General features: G+C 39.3%; 1 protein-coding gene across 2 annotated transcripts in view; it reads left to right on the top strand.

The window, feature by feature from the left end:
* The first annotated feature begins 23,794 nt into the window (after positions 1–23,794).
* Opa1 (Opa1 mitochondrial dynamin like GTPase) overlaps positions 23,795–26,744 on the top strand; it is a 648,761-nt gene continuing 645,811 nt past the window's right edge. For both annotated transcript variants that reach the window (XM_090383387.1, XM_090383386.1), the window contains exon 1: positions 23,795–23,909. In XM_090383387.1, the coding sequence (XP_090239513.1) occupies positions 23,826–23,909 (84 nt within the window). In that variant the 5' untranslated portion in view covers positions 23,795–23,825. The remainder of the gene's footprint in view (positions 23,910–26,744) is intronic.

The following is a 26,744-nucleotide window of genomic DNA, read 5'->3' as shown; positions in this document are numbered from 1 at the left end:
TATTTATTATTTTATTTTCATTTTTTATTGATTTATTTATTTATTTTATTATTATTATTTTATTTATTTTATTTTTTTTTTAGGCCCTTGCCACTGAAATCTTAGGAAATTAGGTGGCAGGGCCTGCCAGAGTACTTACTTCTAATGCGATCCCTCTATGCCTGACCCTCCTCGGGGGCTAAGTGTGGGCAATGGGGGGGTCCCACTAGTGGGCCCAACGGCTAAAAGGTCAGAGGAACAACACAACATGACACTACATAACATAAACATGTACCTTACATCTACAGCCTGGACCTCAGCAGGAGGCCAGGAGTGCCTCGCTCTCTGGAAGGCTTTTCGGGCAGTGTGGACTTGCCGCCTTAGGTTTTCTAGTTCCCTGCACCACCTTACATAAACATCGACAACTTACCGGTACATTAAAGTAAAATATAAATAATTAAAGTAAAATATAAATAATTAAATAATCAATTTAACACAATTCAAAATCAATTCAAAACAATTAAAATTCAAATTAACGCAATTAAAAGAATCTAACGAAAATATTCAAAATATATTGAAAATCGTTTTGAATATTTTCGTTAGATTCTTTTAATTGCGTTAATTTGAATTTTAATTGTTTTGAATTGATTTTGAATTGTGTTAAATTGATTATTTAATTATTTATATTTTACTTTAATTATTTATATTTTACTTTAATGTACCGGTAAGTTGTCGATTTTTTCGTTTTTTCCGTTTTAATTTCTGGAGGGTATCATACGGAAGTGTTCCACGTACTATATTGAGGTAAACTCCTCTTATTAATTTACTAAGACATAATTATCATAGGGTGTCTTTGTTGGTTTTTAACAACTCGGGAATCTGGACTTTCGTACTTCGCTGTCCGGACTTAAAAGTCAGAATAGATTCACTTATTGTCTGTAGCTTAATTCTAAATGAACACCGCTCACACAGTAGGTTGAAATTGTCCAATCGACGTGATCGTGTTCACACAACGAATTTAATTCCATTTAACAGGTATATAGGTAATCGATAAAACTATGCTTTTGTAAATTTTATGTGTCTGTGTTTCTTTATTTTTAAGGATAAAAAGCGTTGACAGAATAAACTTTAGAATTAACTGCTAAACTTAACTGGTTTGGATAGATTCACAAAATAAACTTAGCTAGTTTGACTTTATAGCGATAACCAAGTTTGCACCGTGTATCTTGTGAACATGACAGTTGTTGCGAACTGATGATAGCATTCATTTACATAGTTTTCTTTAAATTTACATTTCTTAAAAATTATAATATCCACACCCGTGATGGCAAATTGTATAAAAATAATACTACAGTACTGCCTACAGTACAGATCTCCCGTTCAACGTCCTCTACCGCATGACGAAGGCATTTCGGACCCTGCAATGCTATGTGATTCCGATTCGTCTTTGTGCCCCCTACACCTCCTGCAAGTTTGTCGCACTGGTAGTGAATCACCCTGTATATACAGGGTGTTTCAGTTAAACGTTTCAGAACTTCTAAGAGGGGTAGGGTACATCCTGACAACTCGAAATCATATAGCAATGTGGGGTCGGAAATGCTTTCCTGAAGCGGTGTTGTACACAGAAGCACCATAAAGAAAAGAGACCGTAAGTGAGAAATCGTTTTAATAATACATGAAAAGAAGCAAAAGGTACATGGATTACCGTAGGTACATGGATTATCAAGTAGATAGGTCTAACCGGACCTATCTACTTGATCTTTCTGCAGCAAGTATTGCCACAACTTTTGAGAGATGAACAGATTTCTGCATCGACGCAACAGACAATGTGGTTCCAACACGATGGAGCCCCTGCCCATTATAGCGGAGATGTTCGTAACTACCTGGATGTCACATTTGGTCAACAGTGGATCGGACGTGGTGGTCCCGTGCGTTGGCCTGCTCGGTCACCTGACCTATCATGTCTTGATTTTTATTTCTGGGGTCATATGAAATCGCTAGTTTATGACACCCCTGTTGACAATGCTAAGGAGCTGGTTGCAAGAATCGCAGTAGCTGCCGAAGAAATTCGAAATTCGCCTGGAGTATTCCACAATGTTCGGATGTCCATGCGTCGGAGATGTGAGGCGTGCATTGTAGCCCGTGGAAGAAACTTCGAACACTTACTTTAATCCATGTACCTTTTGCTTCTTTTCATGTATTATTAAAACGATTTGTCACTTACGGTCTCTTTTCTTTATGGTGCTTCTGTGTACAACACCGCTTCAGGAAAGCATTTCCGACCCCACATTGCTATATGATTTCGAGTTGTCAGGATGTACCCAACCCCTCTTAGAAGTTCTGAAACGTTTAACTGAAACACCCTGTATATATAATTTTTCTTACTATTCTTTGCATTTTGTCTGCGCTTGTAGCACAGTGGTATCACCACTGTCCTCCCCACACTGGGTGGAAAAGGCCTGGGTTCGAATCCTGTCGATAATGCAAGGAACTTTAATTGGGCTTTTTTCACTCCATGGCTGAGTTAGTTGTTCTGAGGTATAGAGAGTATGGTTTTCCCCCAAAAAACTGGGGGTTTTCGTCCAGCAAAACAGATAAATCGACCATAGAACTCTTGCACATACCTCAAAAGTTCTTATCTGTTACCCCAACTGGACGTATTATCTAGATGTTCTGGGGGCACAAACGTTTCACGTGGGCGGGTAGCTAATGCCAGGGAAGAGAGCCTAAAAAACTTCAAGGGTTGTGTTAGGGTTGTTAAATATACAAGAACAGTAAATCTTAATTGTTTATACAGTAACGTTAGAAGTGTCGTCAATAAAATGAGCGAATTCGAACTGCTGGTTAAAACAAGTAACGCGGACATAATAGGGCTTACAGAGACGTGGTGCCACCCGGAAATTGGGGATGATGAGTTTCACTACGGCTTGTATAATGTATTTAGGAAGGATAGGTTAGATAGAAGGGGTGGTGGGGTAATGCTTCTTATCAGAAGCAGCCTGAGTGCGACGATAGCTTTCCCGGATTCAGACGTTTCACATGCTAGTATAGAGTCTGTATGGTGTGAGATAGTTGGAAACAAAGGTATAATGCGAGTAGGAGTAATCTACAGACCAGGTGATTGTGAAGATTATGACAAAAGCCTCTACATGCAAATGGAATGGGCAAGTAAGCGTCAATGCCTTATTATGGGTGATTTCAATCTGCCTCTAATTGATTGGAGTAAATGGGAAGGAAACTTGACATGGGGAACAAAATTTTTAAATCAACTAGATGACTGTTATTTGTATCAACATGTCAGGGAAAATACTAGAGAAAAGAATATCCTAGACCTCATCATCACACATGAATCAGATGACATAACAGGGATGAGAGTAGAGGAACCAGTAGCAGGAAGTGATCACGGAGTTCTACGGTGGATGATGACGAGAGAGGTAGCAGAAGTAAAAGGCAAAGGAATGGGTTTTAATTTCAGAAAAGGAAATTACGATGCCTTAAGGTACTACATGGCCTCTATTAACTGGGTAGATATCGCGCAGAGAATGAATACAATTGAACTGTGGTACGCTTTTAAAACATTAATCACAGATGCCTTGAATGCGTATATACCATTAAAAAAATACTCCACGAGGAGGGTTCCAAGTTGGATGACTAGTGAAGTTGCCGCATTACTTGAGCAGAAAAAGGTGGCATGGAAAGGTTACAGAACAATAAAAAGTACTGAAGCCTATAACAGCTACAAGGTGATGTGTAATAGAGCCACAGAAAAGATTCGACAGGCAAAGGCAGTTTATGAGAAATCACTAGCAAACAGAGCAAAGAGGGGGGATAAAGAATTCTTCACATATATAAATGCCAAGAAGAGCAGGACAAACCAGATCGGACCTTTATGTAAGGGAAAGGGGATAGTAATAAATACACCAGCTGCCGTTGCAGATGAACTCAACAGTTATTTTGCATCGATATTTACAAATGAAAAGCCTTTTGTGGCAAAGGGAAATTGTGGGAGCGAAGTTAAAAAATATGTAATTAATGATATTGAAATTTCCCAAGATTATTTAATGAAAAAACTTTCGAGCCTACAGACCAGTAAGGCTCCTGGAGTTGATGGAATATACCCTATAATCTTAAGAGAGGCGGCAAGCGAGTGCATTGAACCATTGAGGCTAATTATGCGAGCATCATTAGACTCTGGGGAGATTCCCTTGGATTGGAAAAGTGCAAATGTATCTCCCATACATAAGGGTAGCTCTAAAAGTGAAGTTGGAAATTATCGACCTGTCAGTCTGACTTCAGTAGTAGGGAAAATCATGGAGGCAATGATCAAGGGTGGAATTCAGGATCATTTGGATCGAATTGAAATTCTCAAGGATACTCAGCATGGTTTCGTAAAGGGAAAATCATGTTTAACAAATCTGGTTCGCTATTTCGAAAGGGTCACTCACGAGCTGGATTTAGGGAATAATTTCGACATTGTTTATTTAGATTTCAGCAAAGCTTTTGACTCAGTCCCACATGAGCGGTTGCTTTATAAGCTGGAACAGGTTGGAATCACTGGGAAAATCCTTAGATGGATAGAAGGATGGCTTCAGGGCAGGAGGCAGAGGGTTGTGATAAATGGCTATTCCTCAGATTGGGTTGATGTAAGAAGTGGGGTTCCCCAAGGATCAGTATTAGGACCACTGTTGTTTTTAATTTTCATAAACGACATTGATGAAGGGATAGAGGGCGTGATGTCTAAATTTGCAGATGATGTTAAAATTGGGAGAGTAGTTAATGATCACTGTCAAGCTGAGCTTCTTCAGAGAGACCTAGATAGACTTCAGGAATGGTCAGAAAAATGGCAGCTGTGCTTTAATCCAACAAAGTGTAAGGTATTACACCTGGGAAACAGTAATCCCAAAAAAACTTAATCACTTGGTGGAGTTCAACTAAAGCCAGTACTGGAGGAAAGGGACTTGGGTGTTACGATACGGTCGGACATGAAATTCTCTGAGCATTGTAAACAGGTTGCAAGGAAGGCCCATGGTGTCCTATCAATGATCTATCGAACTTTTGCAAGTAGAGATAGGGACGTGATAATCCCATTATATAAGGCTTATGTTAGACCACACTTGGAATACTGTGTTCAAGTATGGAGACCGCACCTAAAGAAAGACATCGAGCTTCTTGAAAGGGTGCAAAGAAGGGTAACTCGCCTGGTGAGATCGGCAAAAGGGCGTCCTTATGAAGAAAGACTTCGAATATGTGGGTTGCAGAGTTTGGAAACTAGACACCTTAGAGGAGATTTGATTGAGGTGTTTAAGGCTCTGAGAGGCATCAGTAAAATGAATGAGGACAAAATTTTCAAGATTATAAATGATGCTAGAACTAGGGGACATAAATTCAAGTTACGGGGGGAAATGTTTAGATTGGATTGCAGGAAGTTCTATTTTAGCCAGCGAGTTATAAATTACTGGAATAAGTTGCCTTCATGGGTGGTAGAGGCCGAGAGTTTGGGGAAATTCAAAGGTCATCTGGATAGTACTTTCGCGTAAGGGAAGCACATAGGATGATAGGTTTAATTTCCTTTTTATTATTTTTTATTTTATTAATTATTATTATTTAGTTATTTATTTTTATTTTTTTGTTTTTATCATTGTTTTGTTCGGATTTATTTTTTTATTTATTTTTTATTTTTTTTTGGCTGGTGCAGCATAAGCCATAGGCTTTCTTGCACCATGCGGCCGTTACTAATACTAATACTAATACTAATAGAACGTACGGGATTAACAGACATAAAACACAGATGAATTTAATTATTCGGGTGGCCTAATAAATATAGTGACATAGTGTGACATAGTGTTTTCTGACAAGCGGCACCGGTGCTTTCGCACAACTCCGCATTTGAATCTCTTGTGAAGTAAGACAGTACTGTCAAGGCCAAATATCATATGTTAGTGTATGTTCATGTTTGCTTAGTGCGGGTTATGTTGTTCATCTGGCCGCTTAGCCTAGGGTCTGTGGAACACCACAGACCGCTAGTTACCGTCACTGGCACTGGGAGCCGGACCAGGTATGTGGAAAGAGAACTCTGGCTGGCCGACCCTGGGGTTAGCCTGAGCTACCCAGGGAGGGCCGAAAAAAAAAAATAAATAAATAAAAAATAAAAAAATAATAAATAAAAAAAAAATTAAAAAAAAAATAATAAATAATATAAAATAAATAAAAAAAATAATAAAAAATAAAAAATTAATAATAAAAAAAAAAAAATAAATAAATAAAATTATAATTTTTTTTTTTTTGTTCTGCCATCACAAGGTTCTGCCATCTGAGTGAGGAGAAGAAAGAAGGTAAGCAGAAGAGAGAGGGTGAGGTAGGGTGGGCTCCCCCCAGGGGGAAGCCCACCCTACCTCACCGTTTCTCTTCTACCTGAGGTAGGGTGGGCTCCACCCAGGGGGGAGTCCACCCTACCTCAGGAAGAAGAGAAAAGGTTGTGAGGTCAAGTGACCCACAAAGTCAGATTGCCTAATAGCATGATCCTGCATTTGATAAGTCAAATGCCAGTCCCACTCCCAGAGGAGTATTTATATGAGTTCCTGCACAAGTAGGAAAATCAGATATTGTCATACACCTTGAAGAGAAGAGGTGCCAGCAAGTGAGTGGGTCCCACAATGGGCAAGGGGCCCAGGGTCAAGCAATTTAATCTTCATCCAAGGGTGACTTGTAGGCAATGAGCAGTGTCCCACACTGGGACTTGGATAATCTTCTCTTAGGGGATGAGAGGAGGCACATGGATTCGTGAAGCTCAAGGATTGCTTGGAGTTCTTGTGGCTATTGTAGAAAAGTCCTTTTTGGGTTCGTGGGTTTGTCAGATAGCTACCTTTGTGAACGTCGAGAGATTCCTGTTAGGTCATGACAAAGATCAATATTCTGTTTGTGTTTTCTTTGATTCCATTCAGGATATGTTCTGTGAATTGAGTTTTGGGTTCATTATAAGATGGGGGTGCGTTGAACAGTTTGCTGTAGGTGAATTTGACGCATTTCAAATACAGTCTGGGCAAAAGTAGTGAAGGCTTTGTAGTTGGTTTCGTCAATTATGTAGAGGTGTTCCTGCCCACTGGGTATATTTCCAGTTTTGGTGATTAGGAGACTTCTGGGTAAATCATAAAGAGGGCAATTATACATGAGGTGAATCCTCTCTGCACATGTCACCGCATGTGCAGAGAGGAGAATCGGTGAGACCCAGGGCATGCAGCTTGGCCCGAAACGATCCATGACCAGTGAGGAAGAAAGAAGGAGACGTGAAGGCCTGGTGAGTACCACGGAAGAGGTTTTGGTGCAGTTATCATAACTTGTGGAAGAAATCTTTTAGTTGTTTCACCTTTGGTTGTTTGCTCCCAAGATCTTTGCCAATGCTGGAAGAGCTTAGAGTAAATCTGTTTCATTTCGTTTTTTTGGATCGTTAGCTAGATCGAGTGTTATATCCAGAATGGTGGTGGGAATTCCTCTCTTTATGCGGTATGCAAGGCCACGACGAATAACTTCCAGGTCCAGAGGAAGAGTGCCTGCTAAGACCTGCAGGGCAGGATTACTGACTGTGCAGCATGCTCTAGTCACAGTGAGTAGGATATTGCGTTGAATTGTATGTAGATTTGCTTTATTACGTGCAATGATGGCACGAGGGAACCATATGGCTGCACCATAGCACACAGCTGGTAAGAAGATGGTTTTATAGAGTAGCATGAGAGTCCTCCTCTTCAAACCCCAGTCTGCTCTGCTAATTCTTACGATCATGGCAGTATAACGACGTATTTTATTGGAGAGGTAATTAAGATGAGGTAAGAATGTTAATCGGGAGTCGAAGGTTACTCCTAGATATTTTAGTTCTGTTTTGAGTTGCAATGTCTGCCCAGAGATTTTAATTTGGGGTGGTCTTCTTATGTCCAAGGATCCTTTGAGGAGGATAGTCTTCGTTTTTTCCCCAGAGATGACTAACTTGTGGTTGTTTGCCCAATTTTGGAGGATCGTTAAGGCAGGGGAGGCAATTTGCTCAAGCTGAGTTCTAGAATCAGCTTCGATAAGGAGGATGAGGTCATCTGCATAGGCCATGCAGTCCACAGGACCCAAATCCATAAGAAGAAATTCATCTAGTATCAAGTTCCAGAAGTAGTGCCCAAGAACCGAGCCCTGTGGACACCCTCTAACAACTGGTTGGGAGGTTTTCTGAAAATTTGTTTGAACAGTGACTGAGCGGTTGAAGAGGTAGTTCTGGAGACAGCGGTAGAGGTTGAGTGGAATATTGATTTGACGTAATCTCCTGACAATGCTGGGCCACCAGATGGAATCGAAGGCACCAGCAAAGTCAATGGAAATAGCCAGTAGATATTTTTCTGTGGTTGAGTTTGCTGTGTTGAGCAGATTGTTCATAGCATCTTCAGTGGAGCATCCTGGCTTAAAGCCATACTGCTTTGGAGAGTCTAAGTTGGCTGTCTGGTAGTAGGTGGATAATCTGGATTGAAGCAGCCGCTCCATTACCTTTCCCAAGACTGGGAGAAGAGCAATGGGGCGGTAAGATTTGGGTAGAGTAGGATCTTTATCTGGACCTTTTAGGATGAGTCGAAGCACTGCCTGTTTCCAAGAATCAGGGAAAATTCCTTTCGCAAGGCATTTGTTGAATAGTGCTAATAGGTGGTTTGGGAGATGTGTTGCTGCTTTCTTGATGACCTCAACCTCAATATTATCATGACCAGGGCATTTATTCATTTTTGTTCTATCAAGTGCTTTGTTCATTTCCTCAGAGGTGAAAGGAGGTTCTATTTTATTGTTGGAGAAGGCCTGGTTGTCTTGTTTAATTTGCTTTTGTTCATCATTGAGGGGACTCTCATCAGTCTGAAGTAGGGCATTCAGAATATTATTCATGGATTCAGCCCATGTGTGTGTTGGATTGCCATCAGGAGTCAGGGTTGCATTTAACATCTCGCCCCTGGGCAGCTTGTTCATAACAATGCGATAAACGACCCCCCAAGGATCTGCGTTACCAGTGGTTGTCACAAGGTTCTGCCAAGACACTTTCTTTTTCTGCCGAATAAGGCTTGTGTAGTCGTTACGATATCTTCTATATGCTTCCCGTAGAGCCTGGACCTCAGCAGGAGGCCAGGAGTGCCTCGCTCTCTGGAAGGCTTTTCGGGCAGTGTGGACTTGCCGCCTTAGGTTTTCTAGTTCCCTGCACCACCAAGGGACAGCTTTTAGGTGCTTCTGACGTTTTTTCATAGTTCTCTCACATGCTTGTTGGAGTGTGGTTGTTAGGAGGGAGAGGTGCTCCTGTGGATCGAGATGGTTTAGTTGGGATGTATCCATTTGTAGCTTTGATTTTATATTGTCCTTGAAGGCATTCCAGTCAGCTGTTTTGGTGGAGTATCTGATGATATCGTGGTAGGTGGGAGGAGTACTATCAAGTTGTCTAGATAGATGGAAGGAGATGGCCCTGTGGTCTGAGGTGGTCCAGGCCTCATGAACCATCCATGATGAGAACTTTTGTGCTATGGACCGTGTGGCGAGCGTAACGTCAATGTTGCTTTCCCACAGGGTATTGCTGAAAGTAGAAAGGTGATGTGGTTTGTTAAGGACTTCAAATGGGGAAGATGAAAGGAAATCTTCTAATTGCTGTCCATTCTGGGAAACTATGTGGCCATCCACATGGCTATGCCACAAGCGAGATCTACAATTGGCATTCATCGTTACTAGGATTTTGCTGGAAGGTAAGAGGGTTATGACTGACTGGAGATATTCAATATATGGTGCGATATCAGTTCGTGGTCGGCAGTACAACGAGACTACGTGGAGAGAGCCTTGTTGGCAGATAATGTGTGCACAAACACCAAAGGGGGTGCATAAGGAGTCGATCTTTGTGACTGTAATTGTAGTATTCCTAATAATGATGATGGCTGCCCATGGAGTATCTGTGGTTGTCTCAATGATCCTATAAGCGCGAGGGTAGCCCTGTACCCGTCCCTTGTGGGTATAGGGCTCTTGAACGCAAAGGATATCAATTTCTTCTTCATCCGTTTTCATTCTAATTTGTTCGACCACATTTCTGGCTCTTTGGGCATTCAGTTGGAGAATTTTGAGGACGTTGGTGGAATGGCGATTATGGTGTACAGCCATAGTCGGTTTTGTTATGGATGGTTCTCAATACCCTTAAATAGATTGGACATTTGACGTCCCGGACGGAGTGATTGGGATCCATTTTTGCTGCTTTGCAGTTGGCGCAGTTAGGGGCTCGATGTTTGTTTGGACAATTGTTGTAGGTGTGTCCGCGTTCAGCACAGTGGCCACAGGTGAAGTCTTGTCGGGCACAGACATGGGATGTTTGGACACACATCCCATCTCACAGACATGGGATGTGTGTCCAAATCGGAGACATTTAAAGCACTTGATGGTAGGTATGTGCTCCTTGAACCGGCAAGAGCTCCAGCCAATAAATATTCGTTGTTGTTGGGATAATATTTGCCATATCTTCGGGGAGAGTTCAACTACCCAGTTGCAACAATTACCCGATCTGGATTTGGTGGAGTACTTGACTTTAAGTTCACTTTGAGTTTCATGTCTAGTGATATAATCAGCAAGGTTCCTGTCATATATTTCCTCAAGGAGGTCATCTTTGGAAATTCCTTTTTCGACATCGAAGATTACAATAGATGGGCCTTTTGGTTTGGGTATCTCAGCGCTAAGACCCAGTTCATTTATCTGTGGGATTTGAATGATGTTTTCTGCATCTTTTTTGGAAGCAGTCTCAATGATGATTCCAGAATTGCGGATTTTTCTGAGGCTTTTATAAATATAATAGTTTTTTTTTATTGTCATCTAAAATGTCTGTGGACAGACTCATAACTAATTCCCACTGCATTTTCGATGAAATGAATTGTTGCACGTGTGTCACTCAGCACCAGCTGCTCAACCTTTGCAACCGTCTCACTGTCTGTGGATGTTGATGGCCTTCCTTCTCTTGGCTTGTCAAACGCACTTGAACTACTGCACTGGAACTCCAGTATCCAGTTTTTTTAGAGTGTCATAGGATGGACAATTCTGTCCATACACAGCTTTCATTTCTTCGTCAATTTCCTGAGCTTTCTTACCCTGTAAATGCAGGACCTTGATCACTGCTCGATACTCCAACTTGTCAACCACAGGGTCCTTTCTGAGATTCCGGGCACCACCTCTGGTGTACGATCACCTACGGGAATGAAATTTCAGATGTAGTTATTGAATATGTAAACAACGTATATTAAAAATGGAATCTTCCTACTGATGTTTTATCTTGGTCAGGGTACGAACATTTTGATACCACCCTCGTACTATTCTCATTTTTTGTGATTAATACGTATTCACAAGCTTTCCTAATATTCAAATAAAAATAATCAATAAAACATTATTTATGTGCGTGTATAAGTGTTCCTAGGTCTACCAAAAAAAAAAAAAAAAATTCAAATAACTCGTCGCCACGCCTGGTATGGCGACCATGCATGACCATAGCCATGCCTGCCCTTATGATGATACCTGGATACAGCAGTGACAACAGCATCAAACATCCAATGAAATAAATGGTGGGTTTGCCGAAGTACAGCGGAGCGGTTGTGCCCAGACACCCAAGGTTGAAATAATGCAATAACTCCTGGTACAGAGCCACTGAGACCTTATTTTTAGAAACTCCCAAAAATATGGTCAAATATGCATTGTGCTGCCACTTTATTAGGTACACCTACCTAGTAGTGTGTTGAGCCTCCTTTAGCCTTCAAAACAGACTGAATTCATCTAGGCATGGATTGAACAAGATGCTGAAAACGTTGTGCACGAATGGAGTACCATGCAGACATAAGTGTGTTACGCAGTTCCTTGAGATTCGACGGAGGTGTAGCCCTGCAGCGAATAGTCCTTTCCAGCTCATACCAAAGATATTCAATAGGATTGAGATCCGAGGAACTGAGCGGGCGACTGCAACAAAGAAAAGTCATTGTCATGTTCCTGGCACCATTCCATAGTGATTCGGGCTTTTATTTGTGCACTGGTGCATTATCCTGCTGGAAGTAACCATCTGACTGAGGATAAACTGTCAACATGAATGGATGCACTTGGTTAGCAGCGATGTTTAGATAAGATGTAGCATTCAGACGTGAATCTATGGGTATCGATGGACCCAAAGTTTGCCAAGAAAACATTCCCCACCATAACACTGCCCCCACCATCTTGCAGAGTAGTCGTCAGACATGACGGGTCCATGGATTCATGTTGTTTTCACCAAATTCTGAGCCTTTCATCAACATGATGCACCAGGAACTTCGACTCGACAGACCAAGCAACTGTTTTCTAATCCTTGATAGTCCAGTGCCAGTGTTTATGTGCCCACAGGGAGCGTGCTCTCCTGTTCTTCATTGATAATAAAGGTATGCGATTTGGCCGTCGGCTGTTGTAGCCGACGGCCAAATCGAGGGAATCGCAACGGACAACCAGATTAATTTTCTTAATCTCACTATTAATACAACAGACACAAATTTAAATACCAAGATTTTCAGAAAAAACACGCACACCGGTAAATATCTACATTTCACTTCAAACCATCCCCTTAGTACCAAAAAAGCCGTCCTACACAACCAAATCTACAACGCTATCATATTCACCTCTTCACAAAACGATTTACACAATGAACTTCAATACCTTACTGATAAATTCATAGCCAGGAGCTACCCACCTCAACTCATCCAACACAGTATATCCACCGTTAGAAACAGTATTAATAACACCACAGACACAGTCACAAGACAAATACTCGCATAGTTCTCCCTTACCATAGTGAACTCGGAGCACAATTCCGACGTACATTCAAAGATACCGACATCTCCCTCACCTTCTCCACTTACAATAAACTACGTTCCCTATTTAATTCTTATAAAGATACACACAAATATCCCATCAATTCCGAGCACAATTCCGACGTACATTCAAAGATACCGACATCTCCCTTACCTTCTCCACTTACAATAAACTAGGTTCCCTATTTATTCTTATAAAGATACATACAAATATTCAATCAATGATCTGAATAACATAATATATCTCATAAAATGCCAACCAAACTGCGACACCTGTTACATCGGCAGCACTACCACCAAATTCGGTTCCTCCACAACTTCCAATACCGCGCATAATACCACTTCAACAGTTTCAAGACAAGTCAATCCTACACTGAGTTAACAACCCAAGCTCAAACCCACAACCACACCCCCCTTGTTGACTCTGCCATCACTATTATTAAACTTAGATCGAGCTACAGAATTCTTCGATATGAAGCCCTCACCTTCGAATGGTACCGACACCATTCCGATCTCAACATTATTAACGCTAAACTTCCCTTCAACCTTTCACCGGTTTGGAACCTCTCGCGGCTAAAGTTCCCACGTGACAAAAATAGCATCATGGGAGTTTAGATAAACTTTAAATACAACACGCGCTCACTTCTCTTCCATTTTGCCAAATGATGACGGTTTACTCACGAAAGTCCCTCGTAACGACTATTGGCACCACCGGTCTTCTCTCTTTTTTTCATTTACGTCTTTTAACCTCTTTATGACAACCAAGGATTGGAGATCTGCATTTCTACTTCCTTGCGCTCATTTTAAAATCTGTTTAAAATATTTTCACCCCATTCCTTGCCTTAGTTCTTTTTAATGCTTCTTCCAACCTAAATTTAACCACCATCTACCAAAAAAAATTTATTGCAGATTTATACAAGGTGAGTACCGTTTTCTTAGCATTTGCAATTCATTTTTTAGTATGTTAATACAATATTTCAGACTCATGCAAGGTCAAATAACGTGAGAAAATACCTGAACCAATCACTCGTAGTAATCGGATCCAAAGAATGCGGTCAGGGAACATGATGCGTTCTCTTCATTACCCCAAATATTTTCTCTAGTTATTTACAATAATAATACAGATCAAATAGTAGTAAATATCTAATAGTAAAAGAATCATACTTAATTCATTTTTAATATTTGCCATGGATATTTTACATAAATTATTACCTCGTCCGCGATGCCCCTGGTAAATTATGGTGCCGCCCCTGAGCATCGCAATGCACAATTTGAGAACCATTGCTATAGAGTCTAGAAAAGCTCTAGCTAAAGCCGTTCTCACATATGACCTTCGTAAGTTCAGAACGCCTCCTTCAAGCAACCAATCTATTGACTTAATTTCCTACAACCTACAAGAGTTTTAATTAACGTTAACATCAGGAAGTACAAATCAGATCATGATCTGTTTTGTACTAGGAAGTGGTTTTCGAAAACTAGGAAGTGGTTTTCGAAAGGAAAACAGAACAGAACACAGGTTGATAAACGAGGAAAACTCAATTCCAAAACAAATGTTCTTGAAAAACAAAGAAAAAGTGAATTGAATTCCAGAACAGAAGGCACTTCGAAAAATGAGGAAAAGTCAATCCCAGAACAGAAAGTAGTTCAAAAAACAAGGGAAAATCACTCAAAATAATTCTATTCATAAAATCAGCCATAATTCTCAGACACCTCATGAGTTGTAACGGTTTCAATCAAAATCGATAGAAAAGCCTCAAATTGCCTCGCGGAAAAACTAGTGCAGGCAACTATCGTCCGAATCTCCCCAGCACTTCGGCAGAGTTGAATCCGATTGTGAAAACGGATTTAAAATAAAAAACAAAAAAGGGACCGTGTGGCCGCCCCGGCTATACATTGAGAATTTATTCATAAAATCACTTATTACAAAATCACTACAAAGTTGGAATTGCATTGCGCACATAAAGCAAATCAATGTATACTTCTCTATTCACAATGAATGCGTACCTGTGAAGGTACGCATTCACTGTTTACTGAGGGCAAAAGGAAAAAAAAAAAAAAAAAAGGTGCGGACAATAAAAATAACTTTTTGAAATTCATATTATATTTTTCTTTAATCTGTAAATGATCCTTCTACAGGTTTTCAATAAAAAAAAAATACTTACACCAGAGTAACAAAATTACAGATCGTTCTGATAATTTGTAACAAAATGCAAAGAATAGTAAGAAAAATAATAATAAATCTACAGCAATGAAACATTAGTATCAAAACTGGACAACCTTTGACAATCGTCAACATCACGGATCATTCAAAATTTGTGAATGGTCCATCATGTAAACTAATCAAAACTGGAATAATAAATTTCCTTACATTTTAAGCATTTCTATCATAGGTTAGAAAAGAATGGCTGTAATAGTAATGGGTTAATTTTTCTGAGAAACTTGAAAATGTAGAAACACAGAATAGTATATGATGTTTAATAATAGCTGCAGAACTTTCTTTCTCTGTCAATAAAGCAAAATGAAAATATTTGTGATTGGCCGAATTTTTTTGTTTTGTTTCCCATTCTCGTTTCCCCTTAAAGTAACTTTGCAACAAATTTTCGCACAACAAGCAAAAACAGCACAGATACTTATAAAATGGTTATGAAATGTATTAAAAGCGACAAAGTCCAGTCTTATTGGCTGTACAGAAAAAAAGCAATACATAAGGATAGAATTGCCATTTGTTGTGAAAATGGCAAATGACCTCAAAACCATAAATTTAATGAAACTGCATGTTTTGGAGTGACATGTTGGACAGACAACTTGTGTGATCGAGAGTTGCTAATTTTGGGGTGACTGAAGTAGATATTTTACTCTTCCTTGTTATTGTTTAATACGTTCTCTGAACACCACGGGATAAACGTTAATTACACGAAGTGTTCCTCCCAATGCAGTGGTCACTTACAGAACGTCATCGACATACGAGGGGATCAAAGGATTGAAAATTTAGCTGTGTCTCTGGTTGGCATAGTAATAACTCATTCATAGTCTTTGTAGTTTTCGTTTCAGATAAACATAAAAAAAAAAAAAAAAAAAAAAAAACAAGAAGCCAAATCTAGCGAAAGACGCAAAAACAATAACACTGGCCATAGCCAGACTGTTATGGGACAAATTTGTGTATTGCTCTCCGACAACAATCAGTGCACACACACACACACACACACACACACACACACATGTAAAATAAATTCACCAACACTATATTAAATCAGACGTGATGAGTATGGGCTTGCACACCCAGAGTCCTGAGCTGGATATCATCATTCTTCTCTTTCTTGGTGATTCCCCTCTCTCTCTCTCTCTCTCTCTGAGGGTAACTCGGGAATTTTTTTTGGATGGTGCGTCATAAACCTCAGACTTGCTTGCACCATGTGGCTAATAATAATAATATCTCTATTTGTTACTGGCTTTGCTGAATCACGACTATCTTTTATTTGTTAATACTGAACTGTACTTCTATAAGCGTGGCACAGTCAAAACAATACTCGGACGGCCAGTAGCTCTGCTCATAAGAATGTATTACTTTTATAATTTTAAAAAAATGCTCGTTTATTAATGAAATTCGTTGTCTTGAGAAATGAAACTGAATTCAAAATTCCACTGGCCCCTTTCATGCTCGGGCCCAAATGCAGCTGCATTGGCATTGTTATGCCACTAAACAAAGTCATTGGTTTTTATGGAGATTTTGTCTTTCAATTAGCTCTTAGTAGATTGAAACCCCTTGAGAGAATAGAGAAGAAGCGAAACGCCACCTGCGTTGTTTAATTTCGAATTTTTGGTTAAAGATTCGAATTTAAGGGAGGGCATATGCCCCATCTACCCCCTCCCGAATATGCCACTGCGCTGTGTTGACGTGTGATGCGATCCAGTGGGTATTCTAGCTGAGGCTCTTGGTAGATCAACCGGTCTGCTTGGCGAGTTGTTTTTCATCCAAGTTTCTTTTTGATAAACACTCAATGACTAAGGCTAAATAGTTACACAGTGGTTTTACGAGATGGCGTTTTGTTGTTTTTGTACATGTTGCGGAGGCAATGAGGTTTTATACGTGTGTTCGTTTCTTTTTATATGTTCATGGAGTAGTAAGATAGAGTAGTAAGTTATTACTACTCTGTGTTTCGTGTTATATGTAAGCAAAAATTTCAGCGTCATATCGCTTCAATAGTCATTTGTAATCTTATTTCGTACTGTAAGTTTCACTTCTATTCAAAATGAACTGTAAGCAGTACATGCGGTAAGAATTTTACATGTGATTTGTTTGTATTTCAGATCCTTTTCGTAATGCATTTGTCTTCTGGAAGATTAATAAAATATAGGTTTTTACATTGTGTTATACATTCTGCATTTAATAAGACTGAAATGGGTTTTTATTTTGTAGAATGGCATGAAATATAGAATTAACATAATGTCTACTTGAGGACAGTGCAATTTTACGCCTCCCTTTATCTAAATTATTTAAATACAAAAAAATTGTTTTATATAATATTAAAGAAAATTCAGAAAATAGCATTTTTATTATAAAAAATAAATGTAAAAATTCAGTTTCTGGTGCACCCTGCAAAATGACTCCGATTAAAAGAGGGGGAAAGCAGTGATTGGGGTGGAGATATCATCCAGTCACAGCTTTCCCCCTCTGGCATTTCTTTTGTGACTGCATCATAGTATCCAATTGAATTCGTCAGGCAAGACTTTCGCTTAATAAAACCATTCTGTGTACCAGCTATAACTGAAGTCTTGACTAAATAATCCTCCAGTGCTTCTTTAACCAGTGCCTCCATTAATTTTTCTGGAACAGAAGTTAAACTCACAAGTCTATAATTACTTGAATTATAGAGTTCTGTTCTGGGTAAAATAATGGAGTCACTGGTTAAAGATGCATTGCAGGATCATCTAGACAAGACTGCAGCATTAATTCAGACACAGCATGGGTTTGTCAAGGGAAAGTCTTGTCTGACAAATTTTTCAATGATATTGATGAAGGTATATCAGGCTTAATGTCGAAGTTTGCAGATGATACAAAGGTTGTCACGGAAGTTAATGACAGTAATGGCAGTGTGCTACTGCAACAGGATCTAGATAATTTGGGCAGATGGGCTAAGAAGTGGCAACTGAAGTTTAACCTTGACAAATGCAAAGTACTGCATATGGGTAGAAGTAACCCCAGAGAAACGTACAAACTGTGTGGTACTACACTTAAGGTGGTAGAAAATGAAAAAGACCTGGGAGTAATTGTGCAGTCAGATATGAAGTTTTCTGAGCAATGCTGCCAGGGCAGGTCGTGGGGTTTTGTCAATGATGATATATAGGAATTTTGCCAGCAGGGAAAAGGAGGTGATTATCCCTCTGTATAAGGCAATGGTCAGGCCACGCCTTGAGTACTGCATACAGCTCTGGAGGCCTCATTTTAGGAAGAATGTAGATTTACTTGAGCGTGTACAGAGAAGGGCAACAAGATTGGTGAGGGGAATGAAGGGATCCTCTTACCAAGAGAGGCGAAGTTCTGCAGATTGCAGTAGCTGGAGACTAGGCACCTGCGCGGTGATCTGATTAAGGTGTATAAGGCCTTGAATGGGTTCAGCGCTGAATTCTGGGATCCTTCCACTTGTTCAGATTATGAACCTAAGGGGGCATAAATTCAAATTAAGAAAGGGCAGATGTAGAATAGATGTGGGAAATTTGCCTTTAGCCTGCGGGTTGTTAATTGCTGGAGTAAACTTCCATCTGTCTTTGTGGAAGTTGATAGGTTGAATAAATTTAAGGAGGAACTGGACAGGCATTTGGAGGGAATGGTGTGATATGTTTTTTTTTGCTGCATAAGCTCATAGACTTGCTTTCTTGCATCACATGTCACCACCAACACTACTACTACTACTACTACTACTTGTGTCAGCCTTTGATCCTCCTTTGTGAATTGGGGTCACATTTGCACATCTCAAGTTGGTGGGTACCTCCCCTGAGTTCAAAGAAGCTCTTATAATTATGTCTAAGGGTTTGCTTACTTCCTTTCCTGCCTCCTTTAATATAACTGGATAGATCCCATCCACCAAGGGTGCCTTTTTTATGTTTATCCTCAACAATTTCTCCTCCACTTTCCTCTCAGTTATTACAAAATCATCCAGCTTACTGCCAGAGTTTACTTTACCTCTGGCATTCCCTTTCCTGAATAACTGCTCATGTGTGACTGTAGAAGAAAAACACTCGTTTAGTTTGTTAGCCAGCTGAGCAGGATCATCAGCAGTTAAAGCATCAATATCCAGTGAACCAATGTGATTCATCCCCCCCCTCCTTCTAGAGTTTAAATAGGTAAAGAACTCTTTTCCGTTTTTCTTTGCCTTTGCCAAGGATTTCTCATAGTCTCCCTTTGCCTGCCTAATCTCCTTTGTGACTTGGTTACAGACCGGCTTATATATATCATAGGCTTCCATGTCACCCATTGATTTATATGTATCCCATGCATTTTTCTTCTCTGCCATATGTCTCATTAGTTCATCTGACAACAGATGAACAGGAGAGATTGTTTACAGGAGAGACTGCTTCTACAGGGATGGGATACACTTAAATAGAAAGGGTGCAAGAATATTTGCTGATGCTGTCGAGGCAGTGTTAGGTGGGTCGGAAAACTGATAGCTTTGGGGGATTCACAGACTAAAAGGTTAAAAGTAGCTGCAGGCAGAGGTGAAGGTGGTCCTTGTACTGCTGCTATTAGAATAAGCAGCGGCGAGGGATGTTGGAGGTTTCAGGGACTGATGGCAGTGATCGTGAAACAGGTGGGTATATGTGATGTGTTAGGGTAACTGATAATAAGAATAGGTATATGTATACTTGCCTGTATACCAATGCTAGAAGTATAGTAAATAAATTTGATGAATTTGAAGTGTTGGTCAAGACATCAGAGGCGGATACTGTTGGGATATCAGAGACGTAGTGTCACACAGATATTTGGAATGCAGAATTTGAATTTGGGGAGTACAATGTGTACAGAAAGGTTAGACAGGATAGGAAGGAAGGAGGTGTTATGCTGTTAATTAAGAAAAACAAAATCGAAAGAAGTGTATCCAGTTGATATTGATGAACAGTGCATTGTTGAGTCAGTTTGGTCTGACATTAGCACTGCGAAAGCAAAAATAAGAGTAGGAGTGTGTTATAGGCCTAATGACTTGAATGAGTACAATGAACAATTGTACAGAGAAATAGATTGGGCTAGTAAATCAGAATGTCTTATAATGGGTGATTTGAACTTCTCAGATATTGACTGGAACTTGTGGGTTGGTCACTCACATACTAGTAAGACTTTTGTGGATTTATTGGGTGATTGTTTTCTGCAGCAGCATGTTCGAGACGCAACCAGAGAGGGTAATACTCTTGATCTAGTTATCAGCAGTGATTATTCGCGTATTAAAAATTTGCAGATAAAGGAACCACTAGGGGTGGTCTCAGACAGTTTTTAAATTCTCTACAGTGGGATCAACTGACGATGTTACCAACAGCAAATTCTAAGTGGTAAGCTTTCAAGGAATTAATCGTGGATGCTACTAAAAGTTTCATACCTATTAAGAAATATTGTTCAAGGTTTAGGCCTAATTGGTTATCAAATGAACTAATGAGACTCGTAACAGAGAAGAAAAATGCATGGGCTGCATATAAATTATCAATCGACTCAGAAGCCTGTGGCAGATATAAGCTTGTCTGTAATCAGGTCACAAAGGAGGTTAGGCAGGTGAAGGCAGATCACAAGAAATCTTTGGCAAAAGATGCTAAGAAAAACAGCAGGGATTTCTTTACTTATATAAACGCTAAAAAGAAGGGGTTGAATCTGATTGGTCCACTTGATATCGATGGTTTCACTGTTGATGATCCTGCTCAGATAGCAGACAAACTGAATGAGTATTTTGCATCTGCATTCATACATGAGGAGTTATTAAGGTTTGAAAATAGCAGAAGGTTATCAAATTGTAGCAGGGTGCTTAATGATTTTGTAATAACTGAGAGGCAAGGTAGAGGAGAAATTGTTGATGTTAAACCTAAGAAAGGCACCTGGTGTGGATGGAATATATCCAGTTTTGTTAAAGGAGGCGGCAAAGCAACTAAGCAAACCATTAGCCATAATTTTGAGAGCATCCTTGGACTCAGGGGAGGTACCCATAGACTGGAGATGTGGAAATGTGATCCCAATTCACAAAGTAGGATCAAAGGCTGACACAAGTAATTTTAGACCTGTGAGTTTAACTTCTGTTCCAAGAAATTTAATGGAGGCACTGATTAAAGAAGCACTGCAGGATCATCTAGACAAGATGTCAGTTATAGCTCGGACACAGCATAGTTTTGTTAAGGGAAAGTCTTGCCTGAGAATTTGATTGGATACTATGATGCAGTCACAAAAGAACTGAATGCAGGGAATAACTTTGATATTATATATTTGGATCATAGAAAGACTTTTGATACTGTTGCACATGGAAGACTGCCGCACAAATTGGAGCAGTGTGGCATTGGAGGCAAATTGCTGCTATGGATAAAGGGATGGTTGAGGGGGAGAAGACAGAGAGCGGTAATCAATGGACACTGCTCATCGTGAACTAATGTTATTAGTGGAGTCCCTCAGGGTTCAGTGTTGGGTCCATTATTGTTTTCTATATTTATAAATGATAGTGATGATGGTATATCAAGCTTAATGTCCAAGTTTGCAGACGATACAAAAGTTGTCAGGGTTGTTAAGGACACTATTGACGCTATGTTGCTGCAACAGGATCTGGAAAGGTTGAGCAGATGGGCTGAGAAGTGGCAAATTAAGTTTAACATTGACAAATGTAAAGTACTACATATGGGAAACAGAACCCTAGAACAACGTATCAACTCTGTGGTACTACAATGACAGTGGTAGAGAATGAAAGGGACTTGGCGGTGGTTGTGCAGGCAGATATGAAGTTCTCTGAGCAGTGCAGACGGACTACAAGAGTAGTTCACAGTGTCTTGTCAATGATATACAGGAATTTTTCCAGCAGGGATGAGGAGGTGATTATTCCCTTGTATAAGGCAATGGTCAGGCCACACCTTGAGTACTGTATTACAGGTCTGGAGGCCTCATTTCAAGAAGGATGTAGAGCTGCTGGAACGAGTACAGAGAAGGGCAAAGAGATTAGTGAATGGAACAAAGGGTTGCTCTTAAGAAGAAAGGCTTAAGTTTTGCAAATTACAGTGTCTGGAGACTTGGCACAGGCGAGGTTATCTGATAGAGGTGTATAAAACCTTGAATGGTTTGAGCATGCTCAATGCTGATGGGATTCTTCCTCTTGCTCAGAATAATCACCTGAGAAGGCATACATTCAGATTGAGGAAAGACAGATGTAGGATAGATGTGCAGAAATTTGCCTTTAGCCAGTGGGTAGTTGGTTGGTGGAACAGACTTCCATCCGTTGTTGTGGAAGTTGACAGCCTAAATAAATTTAAGGCTCAGCTGGACAGGTATATCGAATGAACGGAGGGGTGAAATGGAAGTCTTTTTTTGTTTCTCTTTTTTTTTTTTTTTTTGGTTGATTCTGCATAAGCTTGCTTTCTTGCATCACATGCCTCTACTAATGCTAAGTGTTTGGGAGGTTTTGATCTTTTTGCAGATAAGCTTGCTGTATTAGTTTGACAATTCATGGTGTATTCGATAGTAAGAAAAAGTGTGTGGGACAAGCTGTATGAAGTAATGAAATTTTTGGATATGGTGTACACATAGGTAAGAATATACCCAGATCCTTGACATAACGTGGCCTTGACAATGACCCCTGCATACACACTACTCGGACTGCCTCCACTATCTGGCAGAGTAGAGGTAACAAGATTATACACTACCTGATCCGGAAGCCTCCTAGAGAGAGTTACCAATAGGTTCGGTCCAGTGTACTAACTAGCAGCCGGCCTGTGAACACGGTTTTAGAGCTGTACCTTCGAAATGTGAGGAATAATGGATCTCGCCACGATGTTCATCATAACCTGAAAAGTCAGCAATCATTTTTCATTCAATTCATCAATCATTCTGCTCATTTTTATGAAATAATAGGGGTAAAATGCCCTAAAGGCAATAATTGCACAACCATTCACTACTGTATAAGATATCAGTCCTGCTAAAACATGTTGGTTGGCAGGGTTGCACAACATATGTGGTGCCTCGCCATACATATAGTTAATTTTCTAATAAACATGATTATCACCAATTGTGTAGACAGCCATGACAAACCATTTCTGGTCTGCATATCCAAAATTAGCTGAAACAAAAAGGTAAGAATTTCTTCATGGTATGGTATGGCATGGCATGGCATACCATGCAGAAATTGTTAAAATTTGATAAATAGTCTATTGATATTATAAAAGAAGTAAGAATAGTTGAAACTTAAAAGTGAATTTATGCATACCATTGGTTTGACCTTGCTTGTGGGGAGGGGGGGGGGTATGTTGTCCAGCACAAAACTCTACAACACATAATTGAGAGTTTCTTATACTTTGCTTAATATTAGGTTTAATTATTGAAACTAATTTAATCTAAATGAAAGCTGTGGTGGCATTGCATTTGCTTTTTAATTTTACTAAAACTACTTTAGCACTTTACAAATAAGTGTTTTGCTCTTTTAAACTAAGGAGTTTATTAAGGGGTTTAAATGGTAAATTGCATATGTTGATTTTTTTTCTGTTGCTTTTTTTTGTGTGTGTTTATATCATATGTCTTGTTGGAAATTACTAAGTTATATATTTTTTCTTGTTTTCTTTTATAGGTGCAGAACAGTTCCTGTGATTCTCAACAGAAAGTTTCTTTTTGAGAAGATTAAATTAAGTGATAATCATTCAGAACAAGTTATGAGTTTAATTTCTTTTCATTTAAAGAGGTCTTATCATTCTTATTTTAATCCAAGATTTAAAAATTTGTTAGTGCAAAGAAATGGCTGTGCATTGGAACTTTCCCAAGTACGTTCTATTGTTTTCATGTCACGTTTTCTTCGGAGTATATTGAAACTGAGGTACGTTATTTTGGGCTCAGCTGTTGGAAGTGGTGTTCACTTGTCTAAGGTTGGTATATTTTGCATTCAGTCTGAGACAATGGAAAAAATCATTTTAGACATTGGTTTCATAGTATATTTTTTATGTTTATGGTATAAGCAAATGCAAAATGACACTCTATAGTTAATATTAACTTCAAGGTGATAAATGTTTTTTCTTGAAAATGTTCCAGTGTTGTTAATATTTATTAAGAGTACTGATACTAAGATGTACAAAATTTATTAAGTTACTAAGATGTATTAAAGGCCTTATAAATATACAGGTATTCGGTAGCATTCTCAGTCAATCTCAAAGTGTTCTCTAAAGAGCTTTTGGACTGAATAGATTGTTTTGCTTCAAATACCATTTCACATATTTTTAACATTAGTTTCTTACTACAGAGGCCCGGAAAGGAAATTTACTTTTATTTTTCCTAACAATACTAACAAACTCAATTCAGCCATTTGGTTGGTCACTTAGTCACTTTTATGGTGCTGCATTGCCTCTTTTGAATTTATTTAAATTCACATTTATTACTGCTTCTTTTGAATTTATTTCAACTGTCAGCCTCAGCTACCTGTGAGGGCAACTCTTTCCAGCAATCAACAGCTTGCTAGATAAAAGAACTTCCTGCAATCTAATCTTAAACCTCAACCCCTGTAATTTGATTTTATGTCCCATATTTCTGGAATTCTTTATAACAGTGAAAATTCCACTTTCATTCATTTTACTAACCCCTCTGAGAGCCTTATAAATCTCAATGAGATCACCTCTCAGGTGCTGGGCTGCCAAGCTGTGTAGGCTAAATGATCGGAGTGTTTCCTCTTATGGTCACCCTTTTGCTGATTTCACTATGCGAGTTGCCTATCCTTGGATCCTTTCAAAAAGCTTAATGTCTTTTTTCAGAAAGGTCTACTTAAACACAGTATTTCAAATACGGTCTTACCTTATAGAGTGGGACTATCACCTCCATATCTCTACAGGATAATGCTCATGAGCTTTCCTTGCTGCCTGTTTACGCTGCTCAGAAAACTTCATATCTGCCCATATTATAACTCCCAAGATCCCTTTCTTCATCTACTATTTTTAATTCAACCCTATGAAGTGCATAATTTATTTTGGGGTTACTGTTCTCCAAGTGTAAAACTTTGCATTTTGCTACATAAAAGCAGCACAAAGCCAGAGCTGGAACTAGGGTGGGACAAGCGGGGAGTCAGCACCAGGTGCAGCATTTTAAGGGTGCATTCGACTAGTTATATATTTTAAAATTTTTAAATTTTTTATTTAATTACAGTCAGACCTGTGTTTAAAGAACTTCTTTATAGCGAATTTTTTGAATTCCGTTTGGTAATTACATTTAAAAGTTTTTGTAGAATGAAAAATTTCCATATTACAGGTTGTGAGAGACTTAACTTTGTATGCTTTGTTTTCTGGCCTTTAGGCATTTCAAGCAATTAGAAAGTGCAAATTAAGGTAAAGGGATTACCTAATCACAATGTAAGTGGAACGTAAAACATATGCAGCCACCTATCCCACATACCCAGAAGAAGTAGTAGTAGTGGCATGTGATGCAAGAAAGCAAGTGTATCAGCTTATGCAGCATCAGCCAAAAAAAAAATCACACCATTCCCTTCAAATGCCTGTCCAGTTCCTCCTTAAATTTATTTAACCTATCAACTTCCACAACGACAGATGGAAGTTTGTTCCAGCAATTAACCATCCGCTGGCTAAAGGCAAATTTCCGCACATCCATTCTACATCTGTCTTTTCTTAATTTGAATTTATGCCCCCTTAGGTTCGTAATCTGAAAAAGTGGAAGGATCCCATCAAATTCAGCGTGCTCAACCCATTCAAGGCCTTTACACCTCAATCAAATCACCGCGCAGGTGCCTAGTCTCCAGCCACTGCAATTTGCAGAACTTAAGCCTCTCTTGGTAAGAGGATCCCTTCATTCCCCCTCACCAATCTTGTTGCCCTTCTCTGTACACGCTCAAGCAAATCCACATCCTTCCTAAAATGAGGCCTCCAGACCTGTACGCAGTACTTAAGGCGTGGCCTGACCCATTGCCTTATACAGAGGGACAATCACCTCCTTTTTCCCTGCTAGCAAAGTTCCTATATATCATTGACAAAACCCCACGACCTGCCCTGGCAGCATTGCTCAGAAAACTTCATATCTGACTGCACAATTACTCCCAGGTCTTTTTCATTTTCTACCACCTTAAGTGTAGTACCACACAGTTGGTACGTTTCTCTGGGGTTACTTCTACCCATATGCAGTACTTTGCATTTGTCAAGGTTAAACTTCAGTTGCCACTAGTCAACTACTTCTTTCTGTAGCCAGTCAAAAGATTAAGGCATATTCCCGACATGGATAATAGCTTCTGATCAACTTGTCTTCTTTGTTTAAAATAAAAATAAAAATTTTATTAAAAGAAATACTGCATTATCTTTGTACGTTCTACTTATGATTCCAGAAATTTTTGTGAGAGTGAAAAAAAGGGATTTATAATCACTTATGGAAAAAAATATCAGGGAGGAATAGTGCGTTACAGATTTCGAAAATAACAGAGAAACTCCAATTACAAACTTTTGTAAAGTATGGCCCGTTTTGTGATGTCACACGTCTGAGCTTTTTGGTTTGTCCTCCAGTGCTAACCACTGGAGGACAAACAAAATTTTTCAAATATATCTGTTGATATTTCAATGGATATTTGAAAAATCATGTTTTATCAATTCTGCAGGATATAAAATCTGTAACCCCTTTACAACTTCACCAATTCGTTCATGAGTATTGTCTAATTGAATCTAATTATAGAAAAAGCGCTATGAATTTTTCTTACCCTGCCTGTAACAGTACTTTGA

This window comes from Mastigoproctus giganteus, chromosome 10, assembly GCF_048544385.1.
Source record: "Mastigoproctus giganteus isolate SK-2022 chromosome 10, ASM4854438v1, whole genome shotgun sequence".
In the NCBI taxonomy this organism is placed as follows: domain Eukaryota; kingdom Metazoa; phylum Arthropoda; class Arachnida; order Uropygi; family Thelyphonidae; genus Mastigoproctus; species Mastigoproctus giganteus.
The sequence above is the reverse complement of the archived record's forward strand: the minus strand, read 5'-3'. Positions and strand labels throughout refer to the sequence as shown.